This window comes from Copadichromis virginalis, linkage group LG3 (assembly GCF_057382275.1).
Source record: "Copadichromis virginalis isolate Kocher_CV1m ecotype Utaka linkage group LG3, C_Virginalis_male_GT1.1, whole genome shotgun sequence".
Classification (NCBI taxonomy): Eukaryota; Metazoa; Chordata; class Actinopteri; order Cichliformes; family Cichlidae; genus Copadichromis; species Copadichromis virginalis.
Genome location: NC_140620.1, coordinates 3,319,768 through 3,344,158, shown reverse-complemented (window position 1 = coordinate 3,344,158; position 24,391 = coordinate 3,319,768). Strand labels below are relative to the sequence as shown.

The following is a 24,391-nucleotide window of genomic DNA, read 5'->3' as shown; positions in this document are numbered from 1 at the left end:
AACACCCCTTTTTTAAATTAAATACTTCATTTTGCATCTCGGTCTCCTACCTGTGTGATCAACCTCCTTCTAAACGTCAGTAAGACAAAGGAGCTGATAGTGGACTTCAGCACTAAGCAGGAGAGGAACTACCAGACCCCCGTCATCAACGAGTGCCCAGTGGAGAGAGTGGACAGCTTCAAATACCTCGGAGTTCACATCACGCAGGACCTGTCATGGTCCTGTCACATCAACTCCGTGGTGAAAAAGGCCCGTCAGCGTCTCTACCACCTCAGACGCTTGAGAGACTTCCAACTGCCCTCCAAGGTGCTCAGGAACTTTTACTCGTGCACCATAGAGAGCATCCTGACGGGAAACATCTTAACCTGGTTCGGGAACAGCACCATGCAGGACAGACGAGCTCTAGAGAGGGTTGTGCGGTCAGCTGAGCGCACCATCCGCTCCGAGCTCCCTGACCTGCACTCAATCTACAGCAGGCGGTGCTGGACCAAGGCCAGGAAGATGGTGAAGGACCTCAGCCATCCCAACAACAGACTGTTCTCTCTGTTGAGGTCAGGAAAGCGATTCTGCTCCCTGAAGACCAACACAGAGAGACTGAGGAGGAGCTTCTTCCCGCAGGCGATACGGTCTCTCAATCACACCACCACACAGTACTGACCCACACATATGGTTCTTACACACACACTGGACTTTCTGGACATTGTTTTCACTTCATCACTTAAATCACTTTAAGCATATTTGCACTGCACAAGACATAATGTGGATTGCACAACACTGGACATTATATTCTTCATTTCCAGTTAATACTTGTACAGCTGCTGTTATTGTGTGTGTGTGTGTATGTGTGCATATATATTTATTTATTTATTTATTTATTTATTTATATTTCTTCATATATTCTTATTTAGTTCTATACTGTGTATTGTGTATTTTGTTGTACAGTTATTTTATTTTCAACTTTAATTTATATATTTTATCTTATTCTCCCAGTTAAATTTACCCTTCATTCTAATTTGTGTTGTACAGTTATTTCATTTTTAACCTTAATTTTTCATATTTTATTCCTTCTTAGTTAAATTTACACTTTAATTTTTCATATTTATTTCCTATCTTATTCATAGCCCTTTCCTTTTTTTTTTTTTCTTTTTTTTCTCTTTAGGTCATGAGCAGTTGTCTAAGCATTTCACTGCATATCATACTGTGTATGACTGTGTACGTGACAAATAAAAATTTGAATTTGAGTCTCAGACACTGAGATTCATCCTATAGCTGTCAGCGATCATGCTCCTGTATCTTTAACACTAATGCACAAGAATAATACTACGCCAAGAAAAAACTGGAGATTTAATATATGACTACTTAAAGATGAAGACTTTATTAAATATTTTAAAAGGGAATGGACTTCATATTTAGACTTTAATGACACTCCCGGAATATCTGCTTCTGTTCTATGGGAAGCAGGGAAAGCTGTGATGAGAGGTAAAATAATTTCTTTCTCATCACACAAAAAGAAAGAAGAAAACAAAAATATTCAGGAATTAGAAAAAAACATCAAATCACTAGAAGAAGCCTACGCGTGCAACCAAGATCAGGAAACATTGAACAAAATATGCAAAACAAAACTAGAATTAAATGAAATTATTAATAAAAAAACACAATTCCTTATACAAAGACTATGCTTGCAGAATTTTGAACACAGTAACAAATCAGGTCGATTTCTAGCTAACCAGCTAAAAATAAATAAAGAAAAAACAACTATATGTGCTGCTAAAGATTTATCGGGGAACACAATATATGACCCTGGAAGAATAAACAACATTTTTAGGGATTTCTATGAAACTTTATACTCACCACAAATAAACCCATCTAAAAATGAAATTGATCTGTTTCTTGACAACGTAACTCTTCCAAAATTACTAGACAGTCAAGCAATAGAACTGGATTCGCCACTGACGCCAAGTGAACTCCAGGAAGCCCTGATAAGTATGCCCAATAATAAGGCTCCAGGTCTAGACGGCTTCCCTGCAGAATTCTACAAAGAATTCTGGACAATTTTGGCACCAGTATTCCACGGCATGTTGCAGGAAATCGAGGAAAATGGCAGACTACCACCAAATATGAATTCTGCCAACATTAGTCTCCTGCTAAAACCAGGCAAAGACCCTTTATTTCCCTCAAGCTATCGTCCAATTTCTCTTTTAAATGTAGACCTTAAAATAATCTGCAAAGCTCTTTCAAAGAGATTAGAGAAAATGACCCCCCTCTTAATTCATCCTGACCAAACTGGTTTCATAAAAGGTCGGCACTCCTCAACAAACACTCGTAGATTACTTAATTTAATAGACTACTCATACGATAAAAATATCGAAACCACAATATTATCTCTAGATGCAGAAAAAGCATTTGACAGAGTTAACTGGAAATTTTTATTCGCAACATTACACAAATTTGGTTTTGGAAACTCTTTCATAAACTGGATAAGAATATTATACAATTCCCCAACAGCTCGTATCAGAACAAATGACCAGACATCCAATTCAATTCAATTCAATTCAATTCAATTTTATTTATATAGCGCCAAATCACAACAAAAGTCGCCTCAAGGCGCTTCATAGATACAGAGAAAAACCCAACAATCATATGACCCCCTATGAGCAAGCACTTTGGCGACAGTGGGAAGGAAAAACTCCCTTTTAACAGGAAGAAACCTCCGGCAGAACCAGGCTCAGGGAGGGGTGGCCATCTGCTGCGACCGGTTGGGGTGAGAGAAGGAAGACAGGATAAAAGACATGCTGTGGAAGAGAGACAGAGGTTAATAACAGATATGATTCAATGCAGAGAGGTCTGTTAATACATAGTGAGTGAGAAAGGTGACTGGAAAGGAAAAACTCAATGCATCATGGGAATCCCCCGGCAGCCTACGTCTATTGCAGCATAACTAAGGGAGGATTCAGGATCACCTGGTCCAGCCCTAACTATATGCTTTAGCAAAAAGGAAAGTTTTAAGCCTAATCTTGAAAGTAGAGATAGTGTCTGTCTCCCGAATCCAAACTGGAAGCTGCTTCCACAGAAGAGGGGCCTGAAAACTGAAGGCTCTGCCTCCCATTCTACTTTTAAATACTCTAGGAACAACAAGTAGGCCTGCAGAGCGAGAGCGAAGTGCTCTAATAGGGTGATATGGTACTACAAGGTCATTAAGATAAGATGGGGCCTGATTATTTAAGACCTTGTATGTGAGGAGCAGGATTTTGAATTCAATTCTGGATTTAACAGGAAGCCAATGAAGGGAAGCCAAAACAGGAGAAATCTGCTCTCTCTTTCTAGTCCCTGTCAGTACTCTTGCTGCAGCATTTTGGATTAGCTGAAGGCTTTTCAGTGAGTTTTTTTGGACATCCTGATAATAATGAATTACAGTCGTCCAGCCTGGAAGTAATAAATGCATGAACTAGTTTTTCAGCGTCACTCTGAGACAGGATATTTCTAATTTTAGAGATGTTGCGCAAATGGAAGAAAGCAGTCTTACATATTTGTTTAATATGTGCTTTGAAGGACATGTCCTGGTCAAAAATGACTCCAAGGTTCCTCACAGTGTTACTGGAGGCCAAGGTAATGCCATCCAGAGTAAGAATCTGGTTAGATACCATATTTCTAAGATTTTCAGGGCCGAGTACAATAACCTCAGTTTTATCTGAATTAAGAAGCAGAAAGTTAGCGGCCATCCAGGTCTTTATGTCTTTAAGACATTCCTGCAGTTTAACTGATTGGTGTGTGTTATCTGGCTTCATGGACAGATAGAGCTGGGTGTCATCGGCATAGCAGTGAAAATGTATGCTATGTCTTCTAATGATGCTGCCTAAGGGAAGCATGTATAATGTAAACAGAATTGGTCCTAGCACTGAACCCTGTGGAACTCCATAATTAACCTCAGTGTGTGAAGCGGACTCTCCATTTACATGCACAAACTGGAGTCTATTAGATAGATATGATACAAACCACTGCAGTGCAGTACCTGTAATACCTACAGCATGTTCTAATTGCTCTAATAGGATATTATGGTCAACAGTATCGAATGCTGCACTAAGGTCTACCAGGACAAGCACAGAGATGAGTCCACTGTCAGAGGCCATAAGAAGATCATTTGTAACCTTCACTAAAGCTGTTTCTGTGCTGTGATGAGCTCTGAAACCTGACTGAAACTCTTCAAATAAACCATTCCTCTGCAGATGATCTGTTAGCTGTTTGACAACTACTCTTTCAAGGATTTTTGATATGAAAGGAAGGTTGGAGATTGGCCTATAATTAGCTAAGACTGCTGGGTCTAGAGATGGCTTTTTGAGTAAAGGTTTAACTACAGCCAGCTTGAAGGCCTGTGGTACATAGCCGATCATTAGAGATAGGTTGATTATATTTAAGATCGAAGAATTAATTAATGGCAGGACTTCTTTGAGCAGTTTTGTAGGAATGGGGTCTAAAAGACACGTTGAAGGTTTGGAGGAAGTAATTATTGAAGTTAACTCAGAAAGATCAAACATCCTCCAGCTTCTGTCTCCTGAGGGGCACCAGACAGGGATGCCCACTCTCCCCTTCACTTTTTGCAATTTTTATCGAACCTCTAGCAGCAGCAATTAGACAGTCTACAACAATTAAGGGCATAAAATGTAAGAACATAGAACATAAAATCAGTCTCTATGCGGATGATGTGTTGCTTTTTCTGCAAAACACACAAACCAACCTCTCTGAGGTAATTACTTTAATAAACTGGTTTTCAAGAGTTTCAGATTATTCAATTAACTGGCCAAAATCTACAGTTCTCCCCATTAACTGCTCCTTCCATAATTCTTCCTCTGCCCCACTGCAATCCGGAAATATTAAATATTTAGGTATTAATGTCTCTCCTAAGCTTTCAGACTTAACTAAATTAAACCACATCCCACTTCTAAAGAAAGTAGAAGGCGATCTGACTAGATGGAAATCTTTACCCATATCACTCATGGGAAGGGTCGTCACTATAAAAATTATGATCTTGCCAAAAATAAATTACTTATTTTTGATGATCCCTAACAAACCATCACAAGATTGGTTCAGATCTCTGGATTCATATATTTCCAAATTCCTTTGGAAAGATAAACCCCCGTGTATCAGCTTAAAAACGCTACAGAGAACCAAGGATAGAGGAGGATTAGATCTGCCTAATTTTCACCAATACTTCTTAGCCAACAGGCTTCAGTTCATCTCAGAATGGTTAAAACATACCTTCTTAGTTGAGCCCTGGCTAGATGTTGAACAGGCACTATGCAAGGATCTAGAGATCTCAGACCTACCATTTATTAGCTCAAACATCAAAAGACATGAATGCTTTAAAAGTATCAACATCAGCTTTTCTCTGACAGCATGGTGGGAGTTTCTAAAAATAACGGAGTCTTCATTAATCCCATGCAAACGTACACCTATCTGGAATAACCCTGACATATTACAAAACAATAATATGATTAATTTCCCAGAATGGAGTTGTAAAGGAATTAAATACTTAGGGCGTCGGGGGGTTCCCCGGATCGACCAAATGGACCAATACGGCAATGCCACGATGATCCATTTGGCAAAGTAAATCCATTGGGTATCCTTGTTGGTCTTCAGACAACAATTCTGATGGCTAAAGAACCAAATGGGACAGGCAAAAAAAAAAAGAAAAAAAAAAAAAAGAATTTGAATTTGAGTCTGTGTGAGTTCGTGTGTGTGTGTGTGTGTGTGCGCTGCGTGGTGACGTAGGCGCGTGCATGTGTGCCCCGGTCACAGCTCCTTTCAGCATGGCCGGAGGTAAGTCACTGCCACGTTGCTCTCAGCTAATTAAAGTTTGTTCAGATCCCAAGCTGCAATGTGAATACAGCCAAACCGCCGCGTTTTTGTTTGTCATTAAGAGACTCATTCGGGATAAGTTTTGTGGAGGGCGGAGTTCACTAATATACGCTTATGAGTTTTAGCCGAGAACGCAGCTAAAATGCTAGCATGCTAAGTTAGCCTGATTGCTACTCGCGGCAGTCTTTTTAACAGCATGCACTCTTTTTTCCTTCGTCAGGAGAGGTGTACTGGCAGTCGCGTGACACACACAGATCAGACACATATTTCTGTGTTGCAGGTATGGAGATGTTCTTATGTTTTGGAGATGCAGTCTTTCATTCATTGTTTTTACAAGTACAGTGTTGTATTGCCTGTTAGATGGCGGTTATTAATATAATTGTACTGAAGTATAATGTTTGAACTATAAGTACCAGAATATTGGGTCCTGGTTATTGAATTGTATTTATCTGACTGTTTATTTGTTTTTGAATTATTTTGTTTATTGTTCTTATAAGTTGTTTTTGATGTTTTTTCAGTGACATATTATTTATTTTGTGCTTTTTGTTTTTGAGAGCTTAAGTTAATGTTTTAAAACAATTTGTTGTATTTGATTCATTATATTATTGTAGTGTTAATGAAGCTGCAGACACAGCTCCTTTCAGCATGGCCGGAGGAGAGGTGTACTGGCAGTCGCGTGACACACAGATCAGACACATATTTCTGTGTTGCAGATGTGCAGTAAAGAGCCAAAGACCCAGTACTGTCTCCTGCCTCTTACTTTCACGCCAGAACACAACGCAAGAACAACAGGCGTAACACATGAACTGGTTACACTTGTTTGTTTGTGAAAGCTGTAACACTGATAGACTTACTGGTTAACTCAGAGCTTCCCAAAGTGTGGGGCCCGTCCCCTAGGGGGGTCGCAGAGCCATTGCAGGGGGGCGCGGTATGAAAAGGAAAAAAAAAGAATGTTTGGACACTGCTAGCATAACGGACAGGTTTTTGATGGGTGACCACACAAAGGCAAAGCAGGAGATGAAGCGTCGCTGAATATGTTTCCAAACCAACTTCATTCTAAGCCAAAGACTAGAAAATATGGTGAAGCTTGTCTTGCCTTTGGTTTCACCTGCACAAGTGCCGAGGTAGGTCTCCCTGCAGGATTGGTTTTCCTTCCGTTGGGAGCAGCAACATTTTTCTTGTAAAACAAAGGCGGGCCTACCACAGTGCTGTTGTTGTGAGTTTGAGTATTTGAATTCCTGGCTCAATTTCAGTAGATCTTTCAGTAGATCTTTCCTGGACGTTGTTTATTTCTTGGAGTTACAGCATTTTGCCTTTGCTGGATACTGATCTGAAACTCTTTTCTTGCTGCGTCACGACTGACTTTTTAGCTAACGTAAGCTAAAGTGGCAGTTTCTGTTTTTGTTTTTGACGCTGTCGCCGGTACGAGATTCCGGAATGGCACCACTTACCTCAACATCCAGCTGTGAAAGCTGCATCAACCTGAGCCAAAAAGTGATCGAGCTGGAACAAAGGATATCCACGCTATACCAAATCCAGGGGGCTGAATGCGAACTTGACACGATCCTCCTTGGCAAAGCTCAAACTACCACTACTAGCGCTGAGCTAGCCGACACAGTGCACCATCCAGCTGCTGTGTCCCAAGATCCCGCCAACAGTCAACACAGGCTCTCAACTTGCGTCGCTGGTGCTTCTGCCAAGGACGAGAACTCCTGGTTTCAGCTAGGGGCCAGACCCAAGGCTCTGGTCAGCTCCACTCCACTCCAACCAGCGCCATGGACCACGGTTGAGACGCGTGGTGGCTGCAGAGGGGGCAGGAGGATCCGTCTCTCGCACCCTTACCCCTCCGGTGCGGTAGTATTGGAGAATAAATTCAATGTCCTGGATCCTGTGGACTTTCCTCCTCTGACCGCTAGCCCTCGCCATCCCGCTGTGTCGCTGAGGTCTGCGCCATCTCCACCACTACGCCCCCGGAGCCGCGGCGGGCAACCCGACGCTGTGGTGCAAACTCACCGCGGAGAGCTGTGCTTTACCCCGGCTCCTCGGAGAAGAGGACCCACGGCGCGGCTACCTGGGAGTCACTCACGCAGTCCGGCTGGCGATCATCAAGGACTCCAGTCACCCCAGCCATAAACTGTTCAGACTGCTTCCATCAGGAAGGAGGTTCTGCAGCATCCGGTCCCGTACCAGCAGACTGAGAGACAGCTTTTTCCATCAGGCCATCAGACTGCTGAACACGTCATAGACACCTCAGCTTCACTACGGGAACTGCAACACTATGCACTCCACACTGTATATAAATGCCACTTGTTTTGCACATATTCAACTCTGTATATTTTATATATTTTATTATTATTATTATTATTATTTTATTTTATTTTTTTACTATTTAATTTGTAAAAATGTGTATACACACACACACACACACACACACACACACACACACACACACACACACACACGTAGGAAAATATTTAGTATACACATCCAGAAATGCATACACTATTATATATTGTACATATATTTATTAGTTTCAGATGTAGCCATTCTTGTATTTTGCTCGTTTGTGTTGTTGTGTTTGCACATCTCTGTTGCTTGTGGGGCTCGCACACAAGAATTTCACTCGCATGTGCTGTGCCAGTGTGCCTGCACATGTGATGTGACAATAAAAAGTGATTTGATTTGATTTGATTTGATTTGATCTCCATCTGAACACCCCCGGTGCCTCGTCGCGGCCGTCTCAGATGGCCAGCAGCACCTCCTCTCTCCACGCTGGTCCTCGGGGATTCCATCGTCAGGAACGTGCAGATGAGGGGGGCGCTCACGCTGTCATTCCCGGGAGCCACCGTTGTTGACATAGTGGACAGAATTCCCAACATTCTGGCATCCCACCCACAGGCCAACCGGCTCATCATCCACATCGGCACCAATGACATCCCCAAACAGCAATCTGAGCTGCTGAAGTTGGACTTCCTCCAACTCTTCAGCCTCCTTGGTCAGTTGCAGGTGAGTGCTTTTATCTCTGGGCCCACCCCCACCTGTGGCAGAGGGATAGGCCGTTTCAGCCGGCTGCTCAGCCTTAACACCTGGCTTTCCTCTGCCTGTGTCTCCCACGGCTTGGGTTTTATTAACAACTTTGATGCCTTCTGGGAGAGGAGGCATCTTTTTGGGGCAGACGGGCTCCACCTCAACGCCTGGGGACGCCGTTTGCTGTCCGCCAATTTGGCATTTGGCGTACAGCACTCTCGCACATCGCCCTGTCACTACCCCAAATTGACATTACCTGCTGATCTGTCTGCCACTGACTGATGTTCCCCTGGTCCCAGCTCCTATATTTGTTCCACTTTTAACAGTAATACACAAAACTCTGGACTAGGACCTTTCTCTCCCACAGTCAACACAATACCCGTCATAATCACAAACAGAGAGCAACAGAATTATCATAAATCCAGTAACTCCAAAAACATTAATAACCTCCGGCCTCTTCAAAAATATCAACATCCATTCAACTCTATTGTCAAAAATCCACCAGTCTCAATCAGTATGGCACTTTTAAATGTCCGCTCTCTGTCGAACAAGTCTTTTATTATTAATGATTTAATTTTAGATAATAAACTTGACTGTTTATTTTTAACTGAAACATGGCTGGGCTCGGATGCACCAGTTGTTCTCACTGAGGCCTCCCCACCAAATTTTAATTTCTCTTTTTCTATTAGAAGTGGTGAGAGAGGTGGTGGGACTGCATCTTTAGCCAACAACACACTCACCACCAAACAAATTTTATTTGATCATTTTACCACTTTTGAATTCCATGCTATTGTTTTCAGCAGCCCTCCAGTTTTATCTGTCACAATTTATAGACCACCTAAAGACAGCGCTGCTTTTATCAAGGAATTCTCAGAATTTTTAACAAACATACATTCAAACTATAACATGATAATTTTAACCGGTGATTTTAACCTGCACATAGATAATCCTTCTGACCCTGCAACAAAAGAATTCTTAAACGTTCTTCACTGTTTGGATTTTACCAGCACGTCACACAGCCGACTCACAACAGAGGACACACTCTGGACCTGGTCATCACCCATGGGCTGTCCACCAGCGTGTCCTCTGTTGTTGACTTGGCTGTCTCTGACCACTACTGTGTGTTTTTTAACATCACCGGTTTTATTCAGCGGGAGACCTCGGTGCGAACTGTGAAGAGGCGCTATCTAACATCTGAAGTGGCTGCAAATCTTACCAGGGTTTTAGACGAATGCCCCCCTGTGATTTTACCTGCATCCTGCGATTTGATTTTTAATCATTTCAACAGCAAACTGAAGAAAAGCCTTGACTCCGTTGCTCCACTCACCACCAAAAAGATTAACGTAAAACATGCATCACCCTGGAGAAACGAAGAAGTCAAAAAACTCAAAAGAAATTGCAGGGCAGCAGAAAGGAGATGGAGGAAAAATAAAAATACTATCAACCATCAAATATTTTGCGAGCAACTTAAAATGTACAATAATACCGTTACATGGAGAAACCTTTGGAATACAAGCGCGCTGATCCACACAGGTATGCACACGGGTGTTCACTGCTCGTAGACCCAAATTACACCTTTCTTGGCCGCTACTTCGAAGCACATCTGTCCTGCGTGCTGCACAACAACATTGAATATTTAGTATTTACTGCTGTTTACACTTAGCTAGATTAATGCGATGGTGTTGTGTTTAGTATGTTGCTTTGTTTTTTTTTGTTTTTTTGCTTGTTTTCTATTCTTCTCTCAACAGGTGATCCAGGAGATTTTTACTTTTTTTTCTCCCCCCCTTTCTCACTGTCCCTCTCCCCTTCTGTTTTTCCTTTCCTTCCTCTTTCTTTTCCTATCCCTCACTCATGTCTGTCCCGTCTGTAACATCTGAAAATAAAATATAATAAATAATAAAAACAAAGATCGACCAAATGGACCAATACGGCAATGCCACGATGATCCATTTGGCAAAGTAAATCCATTGGGTATCCTTGTTGGTCTTCAGACAACAATTCTGACGGCTAAAGAACCAAATGGGACAGGCAAAAAAAAAAAAAGTACAATAATACATTAAGGAAGTCAAGAAATTCATACTTCGCCAAAATAATCAGTAATAACAAAAATAATCCCAAGGTCCTCTTTTCCACCATAGATCATTTATTTAACCCTGATTTTAACAGCTCCCAAAGAACCCCCACAGACTCGCTCTGTGAGCAGTTTGCAGACCACTTCAGGGGAAACGTCAGCGCCATCAGATCTGATATTTTATCTAATCGCGATATGATTGGCTGTCACTTGGTGTTCGCTCGCTCTGCGGTAGAGTATCACTTCCTGTTCCTGCTCAAACACAGTGGTGTTTCTGAGTAGCTTATTTGCTTAGCAATTTAATTAACAACTTTTAAATACATTCTTCTTTCATAGTATAATTTTCACGTGCTTCATCCGAAGCACACTTTCTGTGTACTCACTACCTAATTTATAGCCAATGTATTCACTCACTGTCTCTTGAAGAAAATATAATCTGATCAAACAATTATTCAGCTTTAAATATTGTTCAGCTTTAAAGTTACTGTGCAACTGTGTAATAAAAATGTGCTCACGACTTTGGCCTTGAGAGCGATAAGAAGCGATCGCCTCATCCTGCAGGTGCAAGATATCTGCAAGCGAAGAGACTAGAACACCCAAGGCCGATTTCCTTTTATGGAGTTGTTTTTCTGCTAATGCAGCACTTTCCTCACAACCCCCTCCTGTAAGTTTTAGAGAATATATACCCATCCTCACAGCAAATCTTGGGAATCTCCTGATGTGAGCTGTGTTGAGAGGTTGTCTCTGTCTCAATAAAAGTTCACTGATTCCCCATCTGCCGCAGGTGTCCGGTTGTCTTCATTCTCCGCCAGCCTGGTTAAGTCAATTCCTCCTTAACATCTAAAAGAACCTATTTAATGAAGGAAGACGGGTTCACTTTGTGTTTAATATTATTCTATTGCTGTTGTTGTTTTTTTTGTATCCTTCAATTGGCGTCACGAACAGGATCCGCTCCAGGTCAACTGGAACGGATGGGAGGACTTCGGCCGTGGTCTGAGTGAACGGAGTTTGGACAAAAGCTGTGTGCACACAAAAACAAGGTAAGCAGACCTTTTATTTCTGCTATATTGAACATTATAAAAATACTTAGTGTCCAAACTCCTAGTAATTCATAACCAAAATTGTCTGGCTTACTTAAGGCTTGTTGAGAATCAGACAAGTGAATAAGAAATAAGTGAATAAGAGATAAGTGAATAAGAAATAAGTGAATAAGTGAATAAAGATAAGAGTGAACTGAGGTCTGACCACGGTTGCAGCCGACGGGTTGCTCTCCGGTGTCGGATACATACCTCAGTGCAGGTCTGGGACCTTGAAAGGGTTTATTAGTAACGCCTTTCTAAACAAATTAAAAGGTTAAAGGCCTTGAGAATATTTTTTAGTAATATTCTCTAAACTACAGAAGGGTTAGGAAGGCCCAGAGGACTTTATTAGAAAAGATCCTCTAAAACTTAAAAAGGAGAAGTACTGGTTGGAGTCCAAAGGAGGGGTCCCTTTGATCAATAGGAGAAAACGGATCTCTTCTTAAAACCCCGATGATTTTAGTGTTTTAAATGTTTTGATGTTCTGTTTGATATTGGACACACATAAATACACGCTGAATGCTTGTTGTGGAACACTGGGCAGGACAGTTTGGTTCTCCGTTGTTCACAGATTACACAATTAAAGGAACTAGGTTCCTCTTTTGGTTAAAATAATACACCACACATAGAATTTTTTTTACACATTTATTACATACATAAGGAGGGTAATGAGTGACTGCAGGTAATGTATGAAGTGTGAATGAGACGTGTGAACAAGGTGACAACCAACTAGCACCCCTATCAGGAAGCTCTAGGCAAGGTTACCCGCCAGACTCCGGTTTGGTAGAAGCTTGGTAACACCTGAAGGGATATTTCAGTGCTGACTCACCTTTAAAGCAGCGCCCCAGCTGTTAGTGCCTAACAGAGGCAGAAACCCAGCTGGCCCAAATTCTCCTTTAAAATCAATAAAAGAACACTCCTCCATTGACAGTAAAATGGATGGAGAATTAGATCGAGAAACTAATGATGATGGTTGGGGTCCCGGTGTTATTCTTAGCACATTGGGAGAACAATTAACATGTGTTGAGACAGTCATCAACTCCACACACCAGCCTAAAGAAGCAAAAAAGCAGAAAGAGTCATTGAGGAAAACAGCTGAAAGGTTAATGAAAGAAAAGGGAAAGGACGAGGGGAGTAGTGGTAACTGGGGAATAATTTGGCAGAATAAGGCTATGCAGGCAAAAGAGAAAGAGGAAGAAGCCAACTCAGCAGCAGCAGGTGCAGGTGTGATGAGCGGGGTGAGACACAGAAAGGAAGCAGATAAGCACGCAGGCCGCAAAGCTAAATTTAATCACTGGGTGTGTTTATGGGAAACTGCAAAACCACACATGAAGAAAAATAGGTCTCAGCCACCTCCCTATTCTGCCTCAACTCCTCCCTCAGCAGGCATATATCCGGTACGTAATATCTCTGGTGGAATAATGACTATTGGAGAACAACCGCCCGTAGCTCCAACTCCCATAGATACCAAGCATTTTTGCCCAGGAAGCTCCTCTCTGTCGGCGACATCCTCAGCTAGTAGTAGAGCCCCCTCTTCTATGTCCCATTGTTTTGGAACCGGATCTGAGGGCCTAACTGACCCCCCTGCGAGCGCACCATTTGCGGTTCGAATGAACAGCCAGGAACCCACTGAACAACAATTAACTGATCAAGAAGCAGCATTACGCAGCTGCTTAAATGAACATAGGTCAGTGGTCCAGGTGAATAATCGTGTTGCGTCAGCCCCTCTTTCCCGGTCCAACCCCTTTGCCAGCACTCCTGTCGCTGTTAAAGGAGATCTGACCGCTACTGCAAAAACTGAGCCTGGCACTTCACCAAATGTCACAGTTACCATGTCTTTGGTGGGCCGTCAGGATCCGGAAACACAGATGAGTTTAGCCCACGTTTTTGCTGACACTGCTACCCCACCAGGCGGGGAAGAAACTGAGGATACTGATGATGAACTCAGTGACCTTAACAATACACCCCCCTCTACCCCTCCCAGTTTAGGATATCAGACTAGATCTAAGGGCCCTGTGCCTCAGCCTCCAGGCATATTTCCCCTGGTCCAGACTAAAGCGCAACGTAGACCAGTGTATCAACCTTATTCATTCGGAGATGTCCAGGCCCTAGTGGACAAACTCCCTGACATAACGGAGGGAGGGAATGCCTGGTTGGCTGGTTTGGATAAATACACAGCTGGACAGGACCTCGCACTGGGAGATTTTAGAGCTATTATAACTAGGTGCACATCCCGATCTCAGGCAGCGGACCTGGAACAAAATGCGGGTACTACCATGCATGAGAACGAGGTGCCACTAATGCAGGCCTTGAGGTTTATTGGACCGGCCCTGCGCAAACAATTCCCACCCAAAAATCAAGGCACCTTACAGAAATTTAAATGGGAGGGAAAGCAAAATCCCACCCATTATCTAAATCAGGCTGTTGAAGACTGGGTGAACCATACAGGTCATCACCCCAGTAGGACTTGTTCACAGAGCATGTGGTTTAGAAGGGCGGTGCTGAGGGGCATTCCGGAGTCAGTAAGCCAGAAAATGGAGGATAATCCTGATTTGCAGGACTGTGACTTTGCAATCTGGAAGAAACATTTGATTTTTAATCTTAACAAAGTGCAGATTAAGTCTGATGATAAAGCGGAGAGCGTCGAAGATTTACAGTTGCAACTGTTGAAGGTTCAGCTGCAGAAAGCTAAAAACGACCTGGGTGGAAAAGGTGACAAGCCTAAAAAGCAGCTTGTGGCCGCTGCGGCTCCCCCTCCTGGTCCAGTTGCCCCTGATTTGTATCCGAACCCATGGCCAACTGATCCACAGCCCCCCCAGTATGGTGCTTATCACTCCCCGGCCCCTTATGGGCAGAGAGGTTCCCCATTTGGAGGAAACAGAGGTGGTTTCAGGGGAAGGGGTCAGATGGGAGGTGGTAGGGGAGGCCAGATGTATGTTTGTTTCCGGTGTGGACAACCTGGACACTGGGCTAAAGCGTGCCCTTTGAACCCGGCTGCTGGAAGAGGCAGGGGAGCCCGTGGTGGGCCCTATCAGCATCCTGGCCACAGAGGTGGACCTCGTGGTGCTGTAGTTGGAGTGCCCCCGGCCCCACAGATGCCTGTGATGGGGTGGGAGTACTACGAGGGTGGTCCCCAGCTATAGGACACCCCACAGACTGCCCAGGACGGTGAAGGGACAACGGCGGACCCTATGCTGTCCATAACTGTAGATAGAAGAAGAAGCAGCTTTTTAGTGGACACTGGAGCTACGTACTCCACCATTAAGGATGTTGCTCGTGAAAGACTTACTGACAGAGTGATTACAGTGGTGGGCATATCTGGGGAACCTAAAACTCTGCCTTACACCGTGCCCCTCCCCACAACGGTTGGAGATCAGACCTTGTTACACAGCTATGTTTGTTCAAAACAGGCGCCTGTGAATTTACTGGGAAGAGACTTGTTGATTAAATTAGGAGCCACAATACTCTGCTCTTCACAAGGCCTAACTGTGACTCTCCCTACTGGGGTTGTACTTCCCTGCTCTGATGGGCCAGAGGGAGGTGGTCAGTTTCTGCTGCAACCCTCCTCCTGTTTGGCGGACTCTGCTGACATCTACTGGGCATTATTGGAAGTTGAAACACCTGCTGAACCAGGAGTTTGGACTGCTTTTCAGCAATGGCGGCCGTGGCTCTCACTCCTACATCCTTATGTCCCTCCCCGTGACCCACCTCATGTTACACTGTTTTATGACAGGCATGACACCACCTGGTACCAGCACATGTTCCAAAAGCAGTGTGAGGGGCGGGCTTGGTCTCTGAACATGTCGTGCATTTTTGCGGCACCGGAGGGAGTGGCAGCAGCGGTTACTTTTACAACAGATCAATTACAGTGGTACATGATGTCTGATGAGGCAGCTCCCCATGTGTCACTGGCCTTACATCCTGGACACCAGGCTAAGGAGCTGGGTGGAATGGTTAAACGTTCCCTTGCGGCCACTGACTGGACACCTACAAAACTCCCACAGGTTTTGTTTTCTCCATCTACCAAGACATACCAAATTTTAAATGATTGCTTTAATTCCTCAACACTGCAACATGGAGTGGTCAGCGGGTCACATGGAAGAGAACACACAGACCACTGTGATGCTGCGCCTTTACTCGACTCTCTTCCAGATTGTTTGTGGTCCCTTGGACCCACAGATGTAGGTTTAGTTGATGTGGAGCCAGTCTCTTTTCAACTGTCATCTGCTACCCCTTTGTGGCAGCCTCAGTACCCACACAGACCGGAGGCTGAGGCTGGGATTGCAGAAACAATTTCTGGTTTGGTCACTGCCGGTGTCTTGGAGCCCTCCTGCTCTAAGTGGAACACGCCCATCCTACCCGTTGAGAAAAAAGGCACGGGGAAGTTCAGAATGGCACATGATTTGAGAAGGATTAATGCCTTACTTGGCACTCCTACTTTGCCTGTGCCTAATCCTTATGTTGCCTTGACCAACCTCCCACCATCTCATGCCTGGTTCACCTGCATTGACTTGGCTAATGCCTTTTTCTGCCTCCCACTTCGTGAGTCACTGCGTGACATTTTCTCATTTACATTTAGAGGCCGACAATGGCGTTACACTCGCTTACCACAGGGATTTGCCCTCTCCCCAGGACTGTTTAATCAGTGTTTGAAAGAACTTTTACAAACCAGCCCACTACCATCTGACTGTATGTTAATACAATATGTGGATGACCTTTTGCTGTCTGCCCCCACGGCTGACATCTGTTTGGAGGCCACCAGAGTGGTACTTGACCACCTGGCCAACACAGGTTTTAAAGTGAGCAAAAACAAACTACAGATTGCAAGAAAACAGGTTTCTTTTCTAGGCCGCATGGTCTCACAGTCCGGTATTTCCTTGTCCCCAGAACACAGGAACTCCATTTTGCACCATCCAAAACCTCTAACTGTAAAAGACATGTTGTCATTTTTGGGCCTGACTGGTTACAGCAGGACCTATGTCCCAGACTATGTTGGCCTTACTTCCCCTTTGCGCGTTTTGGTAAATGAACAAGGCATGAGAAACCTCTCTGCTCCCCTCTCATGGACTACAGAAACAGAACAGGCGTTTATAAAGTTAAAACAACAGCTTTCTGTCGCCTCTGACCTTGCTGTGCCAGATTATGCTTTGCCTTTTCATCTTGATGTTTCTGGAACTGGAACCCATATCAATGGTATCCTGTTCCAGAAAAAAGGGGGAGAGAGAAAAGTGTTGACATATGTAAGCGTAATGCTTGACAACACTGAAAAACGCCACCCACCGTGCACACAACACGTTTCTGGACTTGCAAAAATCATTCAGAAAACAGCACACATAGTGATGAACCACCCACTAAAAATTTTGACATCACACAGTGTGGTGGCCTACGTCTCCTCACAGGCCTTCACACTCACTTCACTCAGGCAGAGACGCCTCAGTACCATTTTGGAAGCACCACACATCACCTACTCACATGAAGGCATAAACATGGCTGATCACATGGGATCAGGGGAACCACATATGTGTGAAGAGGTTGTGCAGGTACAGGAGAAAATCAGGCCAGATTTGCAGGCAGAACCTCTAATGGATGCAGAAAAAGATTGGTTCACAGATGGATGTTGTTTCAGAACTGAAAGTGGAATGTTGAAGGCTGCATGGGCAATAGTGGAACAGACAGACATGAGATGGAAAACAGTGAAAGCAGAGCAGTTGACAGGACAACAGTCTGCACAGAGAGCTGAACTGAGAGCGGTGATTGAAGCCTTAAGGATGGGAAAGGGACAGAAAGTGAATATATACAGTGATTCAGCTTATGCTGTGGGAGCAGTGCATGTGGAGCTCAAGCAGTGGCTAAGAGCTGGTTTTTTGACAGCCAGCGGAAAGCCTATTAAACATGAGATAGAAATGAGGGAATTAGCGGAAGCACTGTTGTTACCTGTTAAGGTGGCAGTGGTAAAATGCAAAGGACACAGTGCCGGATTGGACTTAGTGGCATTAGGTAACAAACAGGCCGACTTAGTAGCTAAGCAGACAGCTGGTTACTTACCCTCCCTGATTATGGTAATGGACCCAGAAGCCACACCCCCTCCAGAAAGACCACCCATACAACTAGGCCTAGCCACAATCAGAGAGTTACAGGACAAAGCCAGCCCCCAGGAAAAATCATTATGGGTAACAAGAGGGGCCACAAACACAGATGTTTGGCGTGGCCCAGATGGAAGGCCCATTCTACCGCCAGGGGTCAGACAGACAGCAATGGAAGAGGCACATGGAGTGGGGCATGTGGGACCTGCACAAATGATGAGGAACTTAGCCGCCTGGTGGCACCCTTATCTAAAAGACATGACAAAATACATGGTTAAAACCTGTAAGGAGTGCAACCAATTTGGAATCAAGCCCGCCTTCAAGCCAATAGCAGGGTACTTCCCCATCCCACTTTGCCCAGGGAAAGAAATAATCATTGATTACACAGACATGGTGGACAGAGTAGGTAGTTACAGGTACCTGCTGGTGGCTGTGGATGCATTTTCAGGTTGGCCAGAAGCCTGGCCGACAGCAAGTGAAAACAGTGGAACTGTGGTGAAGTGTCTGATTAATCATTATATACCACAGCATGGGTTTCCCGAGGTCATAAGGTCGGACAATGGTTCACATTTCAGGAACCACGATCTGCAGAGGGTTGAAGCCGCATTAGGTTTGAAACATAAGTTTGGCTCAGTTTACCACCCCCAATCCCAGGGGAAAGTGGAAAGGATGAATCAAACTCTAAAAACTAAATTGGCTAAAATCTGTGCACAGACCAAATTAGATTGGGTTAAGGCATTGCCTCTTGCATTAATGTCCATAAGATGCTCAGTAAATCAAACCTCTGGTTACACTCCATTTGAGTTGGAGCATGGCAGGCCTTTTCCTGGCCCCTCCTCTCGCCTGTTAATGTCGGATGAAGCTGATTCAGACCTCGATCCGAGGACATATTATAACATGCTCCGCAGTTTTGTTGCCCAGTATTCCTCACAGGTCGCTGAAAGAAACCAGCAAGAGCTGAAAGAGGCGGCTACACCTGGAATGGACTACGTCCTCCTGAAAGTCACAAAGAGAAAGTGGGCTGAGCCTCGCTGGACAGGCCCTTACCGCATAACAGAGCGGACCTCCCACGCTGTCAGGCTCGAAGGGAAAGGTGACACCTGGTTTCATTACACACAGTGCGCTGCTGCCACCGAACCAGGAAGAACCTTGAGAGAGGTGCAGAAGGACCTGTCAGAAGGAGCTGCAACAGCATCACCAACCACTTGAGGGAGCCAAAACTCAACCTACAAGCCGGCTGGTTACAAAAGGGGGTGTTCTTCATACTGAACTAAACATTTTTATTTTTCTATTTTTAACATCTTTTATGACTTTGCTTTTATATTGGCTTGAGTTTTTAAGATTTACATTTTACATTGCAATAGTTTTAACCGCTGAAAGCTCATTTAAAGTTGTGTCACTGATACTTTTTGTTGCTCTTTAACTCCTAGAACACGCCCTTGGCGAGGTGGGGGGAACTGGACCACCTTTCTGTGCCCCATCATCCTCTATTAGAAGACATCCAAGCTAAGTAAACATGTCTTGGCCCTTTCCCCCTGAAATGACAGGCAGGCAAAGATGTTGCGTCTTTGTTTGCTTCCTGGCCCTGGGTCTCATTCCCATTGGCATAATCCTGATCTGTGAAGGGCCCCCGACACTTCTGACACCTTCAAGTTCAAAAGCTTCGCCCCCTTCTGACAGTCCCAATCTGACAAATGTAGCCCCTAGGGTCTTGCCCACCACTTCCTCTCCAGTTTTGCCCACGCCCGATCCATTTAGAAAGAAACGAGACACGGTTACCTCCTGTACCCCAAGTACGACTAGAATGATTACTCTCTGTGTCCCCAACAATAAAAGTTGGGTAGTCGAAATAGATTTCGCTAGCTTCCCAGTCACTCCCGTCACCAAAGACCAAGGGGGGGATCTTTTTAACCTTGCAGTACATCTCTCCTCCTCAGTGTGGTATATAACCCTGGGAGGTTGGCATCAGTGGAAGTGGTCCAGTTTAGTGTCAGAAACGGACCTCGATTGGTCCAAGCACTCTAGGGGTCAGGCTTTGCACTGGAGAAACCAAAATATGCTCAGAATAGCAAAAAAACCGGATCTTTCAGGCTTAATTTTTACCCTAAAGGATCTGGCCTTGACCTCCTGTCAACAATTTATACTTGCCCCTTGGACTGATCGCACCGCCCTGTATTGGCAAATGGAAATATGCCCTAGCGTTGGTGCAGCTCCAAGCTCTGTAGTTAAAGATGATAACCCCACCTTTAATGGCCCTCCGGTGACATATACAAACGGGGGGAGAAACGGCCGAATACGCATTGTAGACACGAATAAAATGTCTAAAGATGACCTCTTCCAAATTCTAACCGGTATTTCTGGAGCAACAAACAACTGGTTACTACTAGCTGAACAAGCTGCTGACAAGACGGCTTCCGACTGCATAGTGTGTATGGGAGCCCGCCCCACTTTAAGAGTGGTACCGGCGCCAGTCAATAGTGCATGCCTCCTGCATCTTATGAACAATACAAAACGAGGTCATTGCTCATATCTGGAAAACCACTTTCCTAAAACTCAACGCTCGGTCTCTAATAAACCACCTTTCTTTTCTTCAGATGTAGCTGTGAACAATTTCACTTGTATTAACCTGACTGGCAATGCAGTAAAACTAGGTAGCTTGAACTCTTCTTGGTGCACTGAGATGACGGTTATGAAACCAAACTTCCGACCTACGGCTAGGGCTGATTTGTGGTGGTGGTGTGGCAATAACAAGTTATATGATGGTTTCCCTCGGGATGCGTCAGGTCTTTGCGCTCTCATAACTCTTATTTTACCTGTTTTAGTCACTCCAGTAGATCTCTCTATAGAAGTACACGAAGTTGGCCTCCCATCCTCCTCTGAACGCCGCTCTAAACGTTCTCTAATCCCAGGTTCAGCTCATAATCCAACCTATATTGATGCTGTAGGTATACCCCGTGGGGTCCCCGATGAATATAAACTGCGAGACCAGGTTAAAGCAGGATGGGCCTCGATACTTTGGATGGTTGAAATAAATGCGAATGTGGACAGAATTAACTACATTCACTTTAATGTGCAACTGTTGGCTAATTACACTCGAGATGGTTTTGAAGCTGTGCATGCACAGTTATCTGCCACTTCCCTAATGGCTTTCCAAAACAGGGTCGCAACGGATTTTCTCCTCGCAGAAAGAGGCGGAGTCTGCAGCCTTTTTGGTCAGGAGTGCTGTACCTATATCCCCAATAACACAGCTCCTGATGGTTCCCTCACTAAAGCTATTACTGGTCTCACAGCTCTTACTGTTAAAATGAAGGAACACTCGGGCGTTAATACTGCCATGTGGGACTCTTGGCTTAACATGTTTGGCAAATATAAGGCCCTTGTAGCTTCCATCCTAGTTTCCATCTCAGTTTTTGTTGCTGTCCTAGTCACCTGCGGTTGCTGTTGTATTCCATGCATTCGATCCCTCTTCCAGAGACTGATTGTTACAGCTCTCACTCCTGAGGATAAGGATCTCGCCCGGCAGATGCCTTTATTGGCTAGTCAACTTCCCACCTCCTCGCCAACGGATGATGAAAACTCTGATCGTGAGGGTGACGAACATTATCGTCTTTCTCTTGTTTAAATGCTTCTAGAATGGTTGTTTCTCTGTGGTGTTTTGTATTAGGCTTGTTATTAATTGTTTCCCTCACCCACTTCCTCTTGAAGGATATATCTGGTTGAACTGTGTCTGGTCGGGTTGTGAGGGTTAAGCGATGTTCTCAGGGTCTCCGGACTTAAGCCTGAGCGAATGTGTACTCCCACCACTGGATATAAATTGTTTTTTTCCACACCCCTTCCTCACGTTTTACCATATTCACTTTTGAATGTCCTTAGCAGTTACCGTTCTGGGTTTATTTTACGGTTGATTTATTCTTTCACATTTTCACGTTTATATCTCTCATTATTATAGTATACTCTGTACTCTCCACATTTTTATCATTACTTATGCTTTTTGGTTGCTGGGTTACAGGAACTGTTAATTTTGTGTCACTACCCTGGTTGCACTGACTCGTTGTATCCTTGGGTGCAGGACAGCTGTTACTGCTTTCGTCGGGAACCGAGACTGCTTGCAGCCGACCCCTGGGCAGGGTGGTGCCTGGACTCTTTTCTCCTCATCTGCAATGACAGATAAAGACAAATGATAAGACCCGAGGAGTTTTTCGAGCCAGGCTTCGACACGTCTCTGTGTTCCTTTGAATGTTACTTATTTTTGTGTGTTGACCCATTTAAGATGGGTCAAAAGGGGGATTTGAAGAAAATATAATCTGATCAAACAATTATTCAGCTTTAAATATTGTTCAGCTTTAAAGTTACTGTGCAACTGTGTAATAAAAATGTGCTCACGACTTTGGCCTTGAGAGCGATAAGAAGCGATCGCCTCATCCTGCAGGTGCAAGATATCTGCAAGCGAAGAGACTAGAACACCCAAGGCCGATTTCCTTTTATGGAGTTGTTTTTCTGCTAATGCAGCACTTTCCTCACAACCCCCTCCTGTAAGTTTTAGAGAATATATACCCATCCTCACAGCAAATCTTGGGAATCTCCTGATGTGAGCTGTGTTGAGAGGTTGTCTCTGTCTCAATAAAAGTTCACTGATTCCCCATCTGCCGCAGGTGTCCGGTTGTCTTCATTCTCCGCCAGCCTGGTTAAGTCAATTCCTCCTTAACATCTAAAAGAACCTATTTAATGAAGGAAGACGGGTTCACTTTGTGTTTAATATTATTCTATTGCTGTTGTTGTTTTTTTTGTATCCTTCACTCTGTACTGTCTCGCTCGCTTAGCTTAGCTCGTAGCCGACTCATTAGCACCATGGCTACGTCACCTCTCCCTCCTGCACTTTCTTGCTCATTGTGTCAGATGTTTAGTTACTCCTCGGCCTCCTTTAGCAGTAATGATATCTGTAACAAATGTAGCATATTTGCAGCGCTGGAGGCCAGGATTACTGAATTGGAGACTCGGCTTCGCACCCTTCATTCACCTGTAGCTAGCCAGGCCCCTGTAGCTGGTGCAGCCGAAGATAGCATAGGCCCCGCTAGCTGTTCCCCGGCAGACCCCAAGCAGCTGGGGAAAGAGGGCGGCTGGGTCACGGTGAGGAGGAAGCATAGTCCTAAACAGAAGCCCCAGGTACACCACCAACCCGTTCATGTGTCTAACCGTTTTTCCCCACTCGGCGACACACCCGCCGGGGGTCAAACTCTGGTAATTGGTGATTCTGTTCTCAGACATGTGAAGCTAGAGACACCGGCAACCATAGTCAGTTGTCTTCCAGGGGCCAGAGCAGGCGACATTGAAGGAAATTTAAAACTGCTGGCTAAGGGTAAACGTAAATTCAGTAAAATCATAATTCACGTCGGCAGTAATGACACCCGGTTACGCCAATCGGAGGTCACTAAAATCAATATTGAATCGGTGTGCAACCTTGCCAAAACAATGTCGGACTCTGTAGTTTTCCCTGGTCCCCTCCCCAATCAGACCAGGAGTGACATGTTTAGCCGCATGTTCTCCTTAAATTGCTGGCTGTCTGAGTGGTGTCCCAGAAACGATGTGGGCTTCATAGATAATTGGCAAACCTTCTGGAGGAAACCTGGTCTTGTTAGGAGAGACGGCATCCATCCCACTTTGGATGGAGCAGCTCTCATTTCTAGAAATATGGACAAATTTATTAAACCCCCCAAAATATGACTATCCAGAGTTGGGACCAGGAAGCAGAGTTGCAGTCTTACACGCCTCTCTGCAGCTTCTCTCCTCCTGCTACCCCCCCAAAAACCCATCTCCATTGAGACTGTGTCAGCTTCCAAACAGACAAAAAACAAACTAAAAACCAGCAACAAACAACTTAAACATAAACAATTACAAAGAAAGAACAATACAGTATCCACATCTGAACCAAAGAGTAAAACAGTGAAATGTGGATTATTAAATATTATGTAAGATAAGATAAGATAAGATAGAACTTTATTAATCCCTCGGGTGGGTTCCTCTGGGAAATTCGACTTCCAAAAAAAAAAGCACAGCAACGACCGAAGTTACAGTTACAGAATTGTTATATATATATATATATATATACACACATACACACACACACACACACACACACACACACATATATATAAATACAGAGACAAATATAAATAAAATATACAAAGGGGGATAAATAGAATAAATAGGAATAAAAAATAAAAATACAAGTGAATTGCACATTTCAAGTATTGAGTCTATTGCACTGTTGACTATTTACA

The 24,391-nt window shown here is 44.1% G+C and overlaps 2 protein-coding genes across 2 annotated transcripts; both read left to right on the top strand.

The window, feature by feature from the left end:
• Positions 1 to 11,424: 11,424 nt before the first annotated feature.
• LOC146712327 (uncharacterized) lies at positions 11,425 to 22,814 on the top strand. The gene is made up of 2 exons (XM_085452009.1): positions 11,425 to 11,991; positions 19,035 to 22,814. The coding sequence occupies exon 2, from the start codon at positions 19,630 to 19,632 to the stop codon at positions 21,733 to 21,735; it is 2,106 nt and encodes a 701-aa protein (XP_085308135.1). The 5' UTR covers positions 11,425 to 11,991; positions 19,035 to 19,629; the 3' UTR covers positions 21,736 to 22,814.
• LOC146712328 (uncharacterized) lies at positions 11,998 to 15,424 on the top strand. Its single transcript, XM_085452008.1, has one exon. It carries the CDS (start codon positions 12,966 to 12,968, stop codon positions 15,171 to 15,173), a length of 2,208 nt encoding a protein of 735 aa, XP_085308134.1. The 5' UTR covers positions 11,998 to 12,965; the 3' UTR covers positions 15,174 to 15,424.
• Positions 22,815 to 24,391: the final 1,577 nt, after the last annotated feature.

Coding starts and splice junctions, on each gene's coding strand:
- LOC146712327 (XM_085452009.1), top strand. CDS start 19,630: ATGTCTTGGCCCTTTCCCCCTGAAATGACAGGCAGGCAAAGATGTTGC.
- LOC146712328 (XM_085452008.1), top strand. CDS start 12,966: ATGGATGGAGAATTAGATCGAGAAACTAATGATGATGGTTGGGGTCCC.